The 14,124-nt window shown below is 38.8% G+C and overlaps 1 protein-coding gene across 1 annotated transcript in view; it reads right to left on the bottom strand.

Moving 5' to 3' along the window:
- The window catches only part of EPHA6 (EPH receptor A6), an 850,663-nt gene that overhangs the window by 241,632 nt on the left and 594,907 nt on the right, over positions 1-14,124 (bottom strand). Inside the window, exon 6 of the mRNA XM_084646856.1 lies at positions 5,345-5,469. Coding sequence (XP_084502982.1) covers positions 5,345-5,469 — 125 coding nt within the window. The remainder of the gene's footprint in view (positions 1-5,344; positions 5,470-14,124) is intronic.

Below are 14,124 nucleotides of genomic sequence, written 5' to 3' on the forward strand. Positions count from 1 at the left end.
TCCACTTGATACCGGCTGCCAACTAGACATCACGCCGTTGATCACTTCCCATTGAGCCCGATGATCTAGCCAGCTATCTATCCACCTTATAGTCCATTCATCCAATCTATACTTCTTTAACTTGCTGGAAAGAATACTGTGGGAGACTGTATCGAAAACTTTGCTAAAGTCAAGGTATATCATGTCCACCGCTTTCCCTTCATCCACAGAGCCAGTTATCTCATCACAGAAGGCAATTAGATTAGTCAGGCATGACTTGCCCTTGGTGAACCCATGTTGACTGTTTCTGATCACCTTCCTCTCCTCCAAATGCTTCAAAATGGATTTCTTGAGGACCTGCTCCATGATTTTTCCAGGGACAGAGGTGTGGCTGACTGGTCTGTAGTTCCCTGGATTCTCCTTCTTCCCTTTTTTAAAGATGGGCACTATATTCGCCTTTTTCCAATTGTCCAGGACTTCCCTCGATCACCACGAGTTTTAAGATAATGGTCAGTGGCTCTGCAATCACATCAGCCAACGCCCTCAGCACCCTTGGATGCATTAGATCTGGACCCATGGACTTGTGCATGTCCAGCTTTTCTAAATAGTCCTTAACCTGTTCTTTCACCACTGAGGGTTGCTCACCTCCTTCCCATACTGTGCTGACCAGTGCAGCAGTCTGGGAGCTGACATTGTCTGTGAAAGCCGTGGCAAAAAAAGCATTGAGTACTTCAGCTTCTTCCATATCATCGGTCACTAGGTTGCCTCCCTCATTCAGTAAGGCTCCCACACTTTCCCTGATCTTTTTCTTGCTGCTAACATACCTGTAGAAACCCTTCTTGTTACCCTTCACATCCCTTGCTAGCTGCAACTCCAATTGTACTTTGGCATTTCTGATTACACCCCTGCATGCTCAAGCAATATTTTTATACTCCTCCCTAGTCATCTGTCCAAGTTTCCACTTCTTGTAAGTTTCCTTTTTGTGTTTAAGCTCACTGAAGATTTCACTGTTAAGCCAAGCTGGTCGCCTGTCATATTTGCTATTCTTTCTGCACATCGGGATGGTTTGCTCCTGCTCCCTCAATAAGGCTGAGTTCTCAAAAAGGTCCAACAGCAGAGTCCCAGATGTCATTTACCTCTAGGAACTGGCTCTTTTAGCCTCTAGCAGCACTGGGCAATGGCTGCAAGTTGCAACACGTCAGTGATCTTAATAGCATTATGTGAACTTCTGTATTTTACTATTTTCAACCCAATTGTGCCTCCCAGAGGCTGTGAGGAGGTGAAAACCCCTTGACCACATGCCAGTTTGGCCTCAGCAGGAAAAATTCCATTGTGATCCCAGTACTAAAGCTTCCCATATCTTCTGAGCAATATTAAAAGCACGTGAGGGACAAGAAGTTTTGTTCATGGGATGACTAAGTTCTGGTGGCTATAGTTAAATGAATGCAGAACTACCTATAGAGGTCTAGAATGTCTCTCTGGCCCATTCCCACAAATCACCAAAGAAAGCTCCAGGGAACACAAACTGTTACTTTTAAAAGGATTAAATATAATCCAATAATTCTGCTGAAATCCTCAGGGTTTCACAGAGTTAAACTATTGTCACACATTGTGTTATTCAGATGAATTGAGATTCTAGATGCTGCTTTCAAATAACGGAGTGTTCGATGGAGGCACTTGGTTCTGCAATGTCTGTGGGGGAAAAACCCAGTTTTCCCTCTAATATAAATGGGAGGCAAATGGGATACCATACAGGAAAAAAACTAAGAATACTCTGCAATATCTGTTCCATTCTTATTGCGGTAGTCTTTATAGCAATATCTGAGGCAAATTAAGATTGGTTGGGAATTATGCATCACTATATGCATTTTTATTGCCTCCTGAAGACTTTTCTTTTCCTTGCATAGTGAGAACTTCACATTTATTGTACAGAACTTCTCAGCTGTCTTGAGTTTAGGTTTGATGGACAGACTTATTTTGAGGCCTTAGAACTGTGTCTTTCCACTTAAGAGAGACCCACGGTAAACTGGACAGTAAGATACCATAACCAAACTCTTTTTGGGACTCCAATTAGGCATAAATCAGAATGCTGGCCACAATTTCCAAAGATCACAATACAAGGATGTCCGTTCGGTAACATCATTCACATTGATATGTCAGATCTTCACAGTCTCTACATGTTTATGGCAACAGTCCCATTTCAGGCTTGTAGTGGCCACTGAGAACTTGACTGCGGATATTTCCATCACCAAATGTTGCTGAGAAGCTTCTGTAATTCTAGACACCATTCTACAGTAAAAACTTTGTTATCCAGTATGTTGGGGGAGTCTGTGGAGGGTGGGTGCGGGTTAATCAAATATTCCGGTTAACTGAGAGTTATACTTTACCAAATGAATACTAATTTTCGAAGAATTAGAATACAATAAAATGAATAAAGTATAAAATACAGTCATACAGTATACAGGTATTCACCAATCCAGCAGTAGTACTGCACTGCAGAATGGTTGGTTTCTTGAAACACTTAGGTGTATACAGTTAAAGTTTTCTATATAGTAGGTTATCTTATGACACTACATATCACTATGAGCAGCACATGGCGTACACCCAGATCACTACAAATACACTTAACCCTAAAACTATACTCAACATAATTTAATCTTTTTTTGGTGATTCAGAAGGCACCTCAGGATCTTGTAGTACCTCAGAGTCATCATTGTCAACATCAATTATTATTGTAGATGTAGAAGGTGTAGGAGATTGGGCTGAATCTGTAATGACCCTATGACAAACCCTGGAAGTTGCTTTTTTGAATAAATCCCTGATATCAGCTTGCTTGCTTGTCTTCCTCCTCTTTTGCATAAAAGTAGAGTGCAGAATGTGCAATTGCATAACCTCCTGGGCAGTAAACTAGTCCCGGTTACTAGATTGAAGATTTGTATTAGGAGATATCAGAAATGCCAGTTAATAGAGTTTCTGGTTGATAAAGTGCTGGATAACACAGCTTTTACTGTAATATCGCTCTTCTGGGGTTTTAGTAACTGTACTCTGTGGAGTTTCAGGGTGAGGACAAATAGATTTTTGTAAAGGCCATACTTGTATTTGCTGGTTTTGGTATAGGAGCTTTCCTCTTCATTTCAGCGTACAATTTTGCTTTACATTTGGCCATTATACCCATTCGTTATCATGTCTGCAAAGCCTAATGTACTCCAAAGGTGCTATATAAATAACATTTCAATGGTGTTAAATAAAAACATTAATATGGCTACATCAAACACATTAAAATGGCATAAAATCAAATTTCCTATTTCAGTATCACAGTATAGCACATGATTCTAGTCTATCTTTCCAGAATCTGGCCTGCAAGAGTGGTACATGCCTGATGTTTCAGAGGAAGTTGTAACATATATCTTTTTTCCCCCTAAACAATCTTCCCACAGTTGTTGCTGCCCATGCTTGTCTCCCAGTTTGCCTTCTAATTAGTACTGCCAAAAGAGTGTTCTCCTATAGGCTATTGACAAAAGGTGCTTTGTTAAAAAATTATTGATTCAGTACAATGAGTGACTATCACAAGGCACTAAGGGCAAAATAACCACTGGGAGAAGCAATGTGCTATGCCAACAATGAATCCTCCTCCCCCCCGCCATGTGTAAGAGAAAGAATTGCTTACAGTAGAAAAATACCCCTGATGCATTATAAAGGACTAGAAAAGAAAATGGTGCTTTCTATATGGGGTTGGACAGGATTTGTTTGAGGTATCTATACCTTGAAATCTTTAAACCATGATTTGAGGACTTCAATAGCTCAGACATAGGTTAGGGGTTCGTTACAGGAGTGAGTGGGTCAGATTCTGTGGCCTGCGATGTGCAGGAGATCAGACTAAACAATCATAATGGTCCCGTCTGACCTTAAAGTCTATGACGCATGTGACTCTACTGTGCAAAGGTCAACTTCCTTAGGCAGTGCTAGATTTTAGTGCCCTGTTGACATTACTAAAGAGAATTCCTGTGCCAAGTTGCTCAGTAACACTGTATTTGTCTTCAGAGTATAATGTACCAATGAGTTTGTGCAACTAAGTTTGTGCTTAAAACTTAATCTAAAACTTTGATGGGCAGATCTCTGGAATGAGCCAAAATGTTTCCTACAGTTGAATTAATCTCTTAATAGAATACAGTATTTACAGTCATATTTTTTTATTGTTGATAAATAAAACAAGTGCCAGATCAAGTCATAATAGGGAAGCAACATGGTAAAAGTTATGGAATAGATCCTTGAGGATCCCTGGAATCTGTGGATTTTCCAGGCCTCATTTGTGTGTTTATCAAATAAGATAAACAGTGTAACTTGTTTTTCAATTTGAGTAATTTCAATTGTTGGACTTTTCTCAATTCTAGCTTTAATAAAACAGCATAACTGTGCACAGAACTGCAGACTCAGAACTTCTCAGGCTGAAAAACAAGAAGCCCAGATATTTACAAAGTAAAAATATAACTCCCTTTTCCTGTCTCTGCTTTATGTCTTCCTCCTCAGGGCTCTTTTCTCCTTTCCATTCATTGTTTTGTGCTTCTTAGAAAGGGAAAAGGAAATACTATTATCTCCTTAGTTTGGCAGGTTGAGATGCAGATACCTGAAAACTCCTGGATATGTCTCAAAGCATGAAGGTACCAATTACCACAAATGTTTATTTTGCAGCAAGGCTTACTCTTCAAACTAGGGTGTGCAAATATGCACAGAATGGATGAGAGCAAAAGCAGACCCCAGTTTGTGCTTACATGTGTGCACATCTACATCTGGAGTGAGGGACGTGTGTGTGCACCTTTGCCCAAATGGGCTTGAAGATTTTGGGTCCAGACTTGTGATATGAATGTTTGTTTCTTATGTGGTTCTCATTTCTCTTTCTAATCTTAAAAACAATGCCATTTTATTTAGTCTAATATTCTCTGTTCTTTGCTAATCCTGTAGCTAGAAATGTGTATCGTGTAATTTGGCCTCAGGTTGTTGCTAAATCAGACCACAAAAAATGTAATCACAATAACATTTATCAGAATTGTATTATATCAACAATATCATGGCAGACATCAAAACACATCAAAGGGACCACATATTTAACATTGTTTATAAACCTCACTAATGTGACACCATGAGATGTGCATATCTGTTTTCGTCTACTGTACTCAAATCTGACATAAAACAAGACAAATTAAAACATAAATAGATCAGTACAAAACAAAATTAACACTTAAACCTAATGATTGCATGTGGGGTAAAGTGAGAACAAGTTTACAAGTTAAAAAATATACAGATATTTCAATATACAACATGCTGCTCTGTAGAGTGTTATTTAGTTGATGTTCTAAGCAAGACCTACTTTCTCATAGTACTTGATCTCGTAGTCCAGAATGGCTCCATTGGGAAAGTCAGGCTCTTGCCATGAGAGGGCAATGCTGTTTTGGGAAGCCCAGTCCTTCCTTACCATACCTATCAAGGAGGGCGCTGAAAGGGAAAAAGATAACTAAGGGTTAAAGAGAAAGCACACTGTTTATCACTTTTTGACTTTACTTTCTTAGGATACTGAAAAGCAGTGACCTTTAGGCAGACGAGCATGACAGATGGAAATTCTCAGCCCAACTCAATAACCCGGAGTTAATGTTGAAAGTACATATCAGTAATTTCACGGTTAAAGTGTGGGTGTACTTTTGAGAACTGACTGAAAAATGGCAACACCTTATTCAAAAGATCTGCTCCCAGTTATACCTGCTGACTTTATAGACAAAAAATAGATTTTATTTTTTTAATTCTTGTTAGTACTACACAACCAACAAAATTAACAGAAGTGCTAGATTCTGTCCCTTCTTCAGCTACATAAACAGAATTGTTACATTCAAATCAATTGCACCTGTATAAATGTATCGATGCTGTCACAAGCACATAATCTGAAGGCAGTAGGGTTGCACTGGTACACTAAGGGCATCGTTTCAGATGCAGAACAAAAATTTATAGTTTATCTCTTACATAAGAGTAATCTGAATTGAATTCACCAGATTTCTTCATAATAAATAAGTAAATTTTATGTTTAATTTATAAATTGGGTCAAATTTATCTTTGGGTCAAAAGAAGTTAACAATTTAAAAATTCAATGCAATAAAAATTGCTATTTGTGTTAGCAAAATTTAGCCCCCCCCCCAAAACCAACCTAGTACATTTTAGTAGGTAACTGAGATTATGTCATCCGCAGAATGACCAAAGATATTGTAATACACTCATTTTATGCATTTTTTCTCTCTCTGACTAGAACACAAGTGAATCTACATTTCTAGATTTCTAGTCAAATATTGGGGATTATATTTTTGGTTCTAGAATAAACAGTGTGTAGTTTTTTAAAGATTTTACCCATTTACTGACTTGCAGAAAAAAGATACAGTATAAGAAATATTCTGCACAAAACTCAAATGCAGTAAAATTTTCAAGATAAAATGTATTTGTAAATAAATTAAACATTCATTTAGAAAAACGTTATTAGATTAGAGTTGTCTAAAGCACTTTTGAAAGTGAGAAAACTCACAATTAATGTTCCATATGCTATGTGAACTCTATCCTTTAAATACACCAATCCTCACATATTGTGGATACTAATTATAGCATTAAGGTCTTTAACTCATAGCTGCCCTTCCTCTGGCACAGGGAGAGTTCAGGGCAGTATTGAGAGGAAGTGTATGGTCATTGGAGTTTTGCAGCCCATTATATATGATGAATGCAGCAAAATTTGACTTGCCCTGTATATACAAGGTGGGTTCTCTGACCACTGGGTGAATGGAGTACAGTACAGTGTCAACCCATTATGTGTTTGGTGTGTAGAATATACAAGATTTTTTTTTCCTGGACTGTATTGGGAAAGCAGGAATCAGGATTGTGATATTTTCTTCATCCCAAAATATAAAACATTCTTTTTTCTAGGGAGAGGGATGAGGGGAAAACAACTGTAAAAAATGAGAGCAGGGGAAACACAACAAATAAGTTATTATATAAAACATAACACATACTCTGTGTTTTATTTCATAAGCATATTTACTCCTCAGCCATAATGGCATAAATATCATCCACATGAAAAGCTTGCAGTTCTGTAAGTAACACACAAACACAATTGAGAACTCACTTTGCTAATTAGTTGGGCCTACTACTCCCCTATATACCAACAACACTTTTGTCAACTTCTTTCTTTTAGTGCCTAGGTCTCTATTTTCAAATATGACCCAAATTGGGCATCCAACATCACCAAACACCTTAAAAATGCCTGTTTTTCAGAAAGCACCGAGTATCCACTCTCTGAAAATCAGGGCCCTTTAAATTGTCCCAGATTGAACAACCAAAAACTTAGGAACACGAAATCACTAGTCACTATTGAAAATGTAGGCCCTAGATTATTGCGAAGTTTTGACTGAACCAAATCCTTATGTCCTAAAATCAGACTCTACCGATCGTGAGCTGGCTGAACAGAAGGACAGAGTCTTTTGAAATGTTCTACTCTTCAACTTCAATTAATCATCAAGAACCTGATTTTCTGCAGTTTTTGAAATATGACTGAATTATTTATCTTGCTATTTAACAACTCCTATTCAATTTACTCCAGAAAAATTATCTGTTTTCATTATTTCAGTCCAATCAATTTAGGTATGTTAACCAATAATAAACTGTTTGTAGAATTGATCAGCAGTTTTCACATATACTACTGTGAAAATCAGAAACCACATTATAAATTGAACACTCTGAAAACTAAAACTAAGATGAGCAGGCCAGCTCTACAAAACACTGCATTTTCAGATTTTCTACTCCCTTTCCATCGAATGTTAGATTCTACTAAATAAGCCTCTTAATAATTCATAACTTTACCCACCCACCTCTCCAATATCCAATGGCAGTTAATTCCATCCATATTCCCCTCAGTCATTCACGATTCTACCCATCATATCTCCCTCCTAGGCTTCGTGACAGATCTATAAGTTTGTTTTTCCTCCATTAATTGCCCTAGTAGAAATAACATTTTTTTATCACTTTCCCTTTTTAACTTTGGAAAGAAAGTTTCTCATTTTCAGACTGAAATAAGAATCTGTTTCTAGTAACGAACTTCCAAGTATGTTTACTTTTCATGCAAATACTTTAGTGACATTAAAAGAGTAAAAATAATCAACAAACCCCAGAATAAAAACAAACCAAAACCCAGTGGGGTTGTTCCCCACCACCCTGGAGAAAGGAAGCTATCTCTCTCTATATATATATTTATCTATCTATATCTAAATATCTATATCTATATAAATACTGTGAAAAGACCTGTTAGGTCACATCCAGAGTCCATTTCTCTGCCTGTGAGGAATTATTCTCCACAGTTCAAAAATGTAGTCTCCTCTGATATATGAAAAGCATGCAAAATGTCATGCTGCAACTAGACTTTTTAAAATCAAAAGTGGGTTTAGAAAGGAAACTATCTTAAACCTTTATCTATGAAATCTCAGAGCATGCCTACACATACCTCCAGAGCGATCTATCCAGCAGGGGTCGATTTATTGCGTCTAGTGAAGATGTGATAAATCGACCGCCAAGTCTCTCCTGTCGACTACACCGGAGTGAGAGGTGCAGTATGTTGCCTTCAGCTATGTTTTTCATGTAGCTGAAGCTGCATAACTTAGATTGATCTCCCACCCTAGTGTAGACCAGGCCTCAGCCATGACTCCATGATACTTTTACCTTGCACAGGGCAATGCAAGCAAGAAGCAAGCAAACAAAACCTATCAAGCTATTATGCTGATAATAGAAGGCTTATAGGAAAATTCATTAAACAAGTGCTTTAAAAATACACAGTATAAAACATTAACACAATATAAGCCTAATTTTTCCCTAGAGATAGACATATAAATCTCTTAATGAAAATGACAATTGTGTACATGTATTTAAGGGCAGAATTTGACCCCAATACAATTATTTTTAAGGTAAGATCAACTCATCCAGCTGTTATATGCAACAAGGAAGCAGCAGCCTCAGATGAACAGGGACTATCTAGAGGAAAACATGCTAGCAAATACTATTGTGATGATGGCCATCCTCGTCTTTTGCTATTATATTTTTCTCTATGTGCCCCTCAAATTGTGAGCAAAAACTCTTTTAACATACAACGTATGGTTGATTATTATTTGGTGTCTACTTTTCAAACTCATGCAACAATTTGTGTTGCTTTTCAACCTGAGTTCACTGAAGTAACTATTATGCTTCACCCAATGAGTGTCAAATCACAGCCTTGGTTGAAGAGATTATCATCTCAAATGTTCCGTGTGTGAAGTAGTCTGTCCCTTCTCTCTTTGAAACAGCTCAGCAGCAAAATAACAAAACAAAGTGTCTTCAGCTCCCTCCCAAGCCAATGCTTATCCTGACTTGCAATGTTGAAAATTCTATACCTTGGACAAAGGAGCTTGTACATTATTGATCTGGGTCACTGCTAGTATTGTGCCTTGTAAATCAAAATGTATTTAAGATGCATATACTGCTGTGGTATTTTATTCCTGAGTTAGGGTGTTGAGCATCAAAATTGTTCATCCCCCAAATCACTACATTTAGCGAAACAAACAAGTAGGCCCATCATTAACTGTTTCTGATAAGTTCAGAGAGAGAGATGATCCTGTCATATAAAGATTCTTTCCGTATTTCAGGGGACACAATGACTTAGACAAGAAAGAAAACTCACAGTTATAAATTCATTCTACAAAAAAAAAAAAAAAAAAAGGAACAAACCAAAACAAGTGATACAACAATGAGCTCAGTTCAATTATGATTTCTTTAGCTCTCAACAAAAAATAACACTTTCTACAAGAGAGTAATCTTCTTGTAGGGACTGCTCCTCTCTAGAAAAGTTAAAACAGAAGTTAATTAAACCCCAAAGTAATAGGTAATTCTTCACAACTTGGAAATTTAAGACCAGGTGAATCCTGTATGTCATTTATAACCTGTTTTGTTTATCTCTAATGTCAAAGGTAAATTATTCTGGCTAGTCTTTTGGAATTCAGTACTGTGGGAGAGTTTTTAATTCAGTTACCTGATGAAGCCATGCAAATGAATTTGCTTAACATCTTAACATGTCTTTTAACCCACCGTTTAATGGCTGCATTTTCCCGCCTTTGGTGCTGGACTGAAGGATGCATTCCAGATCTTGGACTCATTGCTGTTCTTTGCTTTGTATGGAAGCTTCTTTGTGCCATCTGGTCTCAGTATTTCCCTGTTTCTGTAATGGATTACTTGAATTGCAGTGAGTCATCTTCTATGTTCTTAGATTTTTCATTCTTTCTGTATTCATTTCTTCATAATTTCCCTTTTGCACTGTGTTAATGAGTATTTGTTCTTTATTTCAGAGCAAGTTTATTTTGTTGTAAAATGCATTATTTTTAAGGTTTTTTATTCATTTTCTCATGGAGTACATGGAAGATGGAGAATATTCCTTTAAAGGATTTGTTTGTAAGATATTGGGGCTTGCCACTTCTCCACTGACTCATCTCCTTATGGTTTGTTTCAGTTATCTATGACCCTCTCTCTTGGGTATAGTTACCTCAGATCTCTGAAGCTTTATTTTTCCCTTCAGACCATTTTTTTTTATTTTCCAGTTTTCTGTTCCACAATGTTTAGGAGTATGTAAAAAGCTCTTTTGAATCAGTATAAACAAGCACAATATCTAGAAAATTCTCTTTGGCTTTTTTAAATATAGTACTTTTAAAGTTTGTTATAATAATCTTTGCAAAGTAGTTTCTTCTAGTAACCCTTCAGAACTCTTACATATTACAAAATTCAATGGGGAACTTGCATAAGTACAAACAATTTCTAAGTTCATCTGCATACACTATATCAGGGGTTGGCAACCTTTCAGAAGTGGTGTGCTGAGTCTTCATTTATTCACCCTAATTTAAGGTTTTGCGTGCCAGTAATACATTTTAACAGTTTTAGAAGGTCTCTCTCTATAAGTCTATATTATGTAACTAAACTATTGTTGTATGTAAGTAAACAAGGTTTTTAAAATGTTTAAGAAGCTTCATTTAAAATTAAATTAAAATGCAGATCTTATCAGTTTAGTGCAGTGGTTCTTAACCTGGGGTGCACGCACCCCCTGGGGGGTGCAAGATGCCCTTTCAGGGGTGTGAGACATTTGAGATTTTTTTAGAAGGTAAATCATCGAAAACACAAATTAAGCACAGACACATAAGTACAACTACTTTGTTTCATCAAACCTATGTATTTATTTACATTATACATTTTTTAACAATTACTGTAATATACAAAGTTTTTAAGTTTTCAAGTTTTTAAGCTAATTGTAGTGTAATTTTTGATAAGGGGTGAGAGAACATATTTTGAGAACTCCAGACTGTCAGCGGGCTGAGCGGAGCTGGGTGTAGTGTATTAAATTGATCCCCATAAGAATGTGCAATTTACAGTGGACTACTTACGGCTGCCAGTCCTGATGCTCTGAGCGGCATGGTAAGGGGAAGAGGAATGGGGTAGTTGGATAGGCGTGGGAGTCTCAGGGGGCCTGTCAGGGGTTGGGGGTGTAGCGAGGGGTCCGGGCAATCAGGGGATAGGGAGCAGGGGGGCTTGGATGGGGGGGTGGAGTCCCGGGGGTGGTGGTTGAGGGGGGTACCGGGTGGGGGTGGTCAGGAGACAAGAAGCAGGGGAGTTTGGATGGGTGAAGGGTTCTGAGGGGTGCAGTCAGGGGGAAGGGAGTCCCGGGAGGGGGTAGTCAGGGGACAAGGAGCGGGGTGGGGATTGGATGGGTCAGGAGTTATGAGGGGGACAGTCAGGGGGTGGGAAGTGGGCCGGCTGTTTGGGGAGGCACAGCCTTCCCTACCCTGGTGTAGTCTATTAAATTTCTCCCTTTAGGAATATGCTACTTACGGTGTACTACTTACGGCTGCCAGTCCTGGTGCTCCGCAAGTAGCACATTCCTACAGGGAGAAATGTAATACACTACACCAGCGGACAGAACCCCAGACCAGCGGCGGACTGCCGGTCTGGGGTTCCATCCACCGGCTCTTGCCAGCCGGGGTCGCGGCCGCTGCCGGGTTCAGTTCACCCAGGCTGGCAGTACGCTGAGTGGGGTTGGTGGCTGGCACCCTGGCTGGCAGCAGCGTCCCACGAAAAATCGGCTCACGTGCTGCCTTTGGCACGCATTCCACAGGTTTGCTGACCCCTGCACTATATCATCTCTCTATTTATATTTGTATATATTTATATATTCTATATATATATAAAATGTATGATCAAGTAGAAGGGGAGCTGGCAGTCACCCTTATATTTAAATTGCCTAACACTTTCCATTATAAAAGATTTTTACCACATTTTCAGAAACTAACATTTCTATTGTATTGTATTGCAGCAGGCCTTTCAAATTCACAGGGGGAAAAACCCTGAGGCCAGAGATGTGCCTTTTGCCCATCCCATGACACTCTATTCAGGTCTGGCTAAATTATAAGGTTCTGAAAATCACCGTTTCCCATTTTTGGCTTGCACTGCTGAGCATAATTGTAGCATCATTCCAAAATTCCTGAACATTCTCAAGCTGGACTCCTGATGTCCCAGCAGCAGGAGAAGCATACAGTGCTTAGGGAAATCACAGGGAATAGAAAGCCTAGCTGCTGATGGAGCAGCTGTAAGAGCAAGGGGGAGAGTAAACAGAGCTGTGCCATGCCCCTCACTGACCAGGCTGAAGACCCTGCACATGGCTCCAGTGGAGTCCTGATCCTCTGTGGGTGCAACACATGAGGTAGGAAACCCCGCCTCCCCCACTTCTCAGGGGCAAGCCAAGAGATCCAGGAGCAAACACAAATACAAATAATAAATAAATAAGAATCAAGAAAACCTGAGTTCTTGACTCACTTCCGACAGATGTTGATAATTATATATGCGTCACAACTCTTATTATTAAATATCAACCTACACCTCACTGGGAGATCATGTAAGCTGGGAATAAAGCCCAGTTAGGGGCAGCCCAAATCCCATATATTTAGTCACACTGCCTCTCAGGAAGAACCTGTCGTATCTCTGTCCTTGCCTAAACTCTCAGTACAATGGGGCTATTGAGTGAATTTGGCATGAATAAGTAACACACCCTGTTATGCTGCATCCTCTAGTGGCTGGTTTACAGAGAATAACAGCCTTCTCCTACTGCCTGCTAATATAGTTCTTTATCTCAAGTGGTAAATGTCTGCGCTGCAGATTTTGCCCCTCTGTATCTCCCCCCAAGTAAATTAAATTAAAAAGCCATTAAAATGTATTTAGGTTGCAAAGCAAAGCACCTGAAAGTTAGGAAATGCCAGTATTGAGCTTGCCTGTGCAATCTTAATTCTGGCCCTTAATGTAATATGTGTTATGTTATGGTCTTCATTATATAATAACATGCTATTTTTTTCCTCAGGACGCCTGCCTCATTCAGAGCACAAGATGAACTGTGCTCAGTGAATAACACAGCCATTCTATTTTCCTTTTTATTCTTTTAATGATATATAAGCTAAAATGCTTTCCCTACCTAGTGGAGAAAGGACCTTGGTAAGCCCTACTGGTGGAGGCAATTAGTCTGTTTCTGAATTCCTCCCCACCTTCAGCTCAAGGAAGATCTTAAGGATGGCAAACTAAGCAGACTATTATCCACTTTGGAGCCTGGCAGATCTGAATCCTCCTGGTTCCTTATTAGCTCCTGCCTGTCTTTCCTACATGGCATCTCTGGTAGCAGGAGACACTGTGTGTACAAAGCATTACATCGGCATAGTCTGTGCAAAGCCCAGGTGTGAGGTCAGTTTTATATAATGGGAAAGGAGGACATACTTTAACATCAAGCAAAGATAATAGTTTCCTTTTGTTGGGGACCAATGCTTTGGAGGGGTGAGGGATGGCTATGGGGACTAATCTGAGTGGCCTTTGGCTTTGAGTCTGTTGTGGCCAGAGAGAAAAAGAAAAAGATTTTATTGCTAAGTATAGAATGGTTTTGGTTATTGATATCATATGATATGTTTATGGAATAAGTTAAAAGTTGCAGACATTCATTTTATCCAGGAAATTGAGTGTAGAGTCCTTATTTTCAACCAAATGTTGTAGAGAATAATCTAAACACATCTATGTGTAAAAAAC

The sequence above is a fragment of the Lepidochelys olivacea genome (assembly GCF_965140295.1).
Source record: "Lepidochelys olivacea isolate rLepOli2 genome assembly, chromosome: 1".
NCBI classification, from domain to species: domain Eukaryota; kingdom Metazoa; phylum Chordata; order Testudines; family Cheloniidae; genus Lepidochelys; species Lepidochelys olivacea.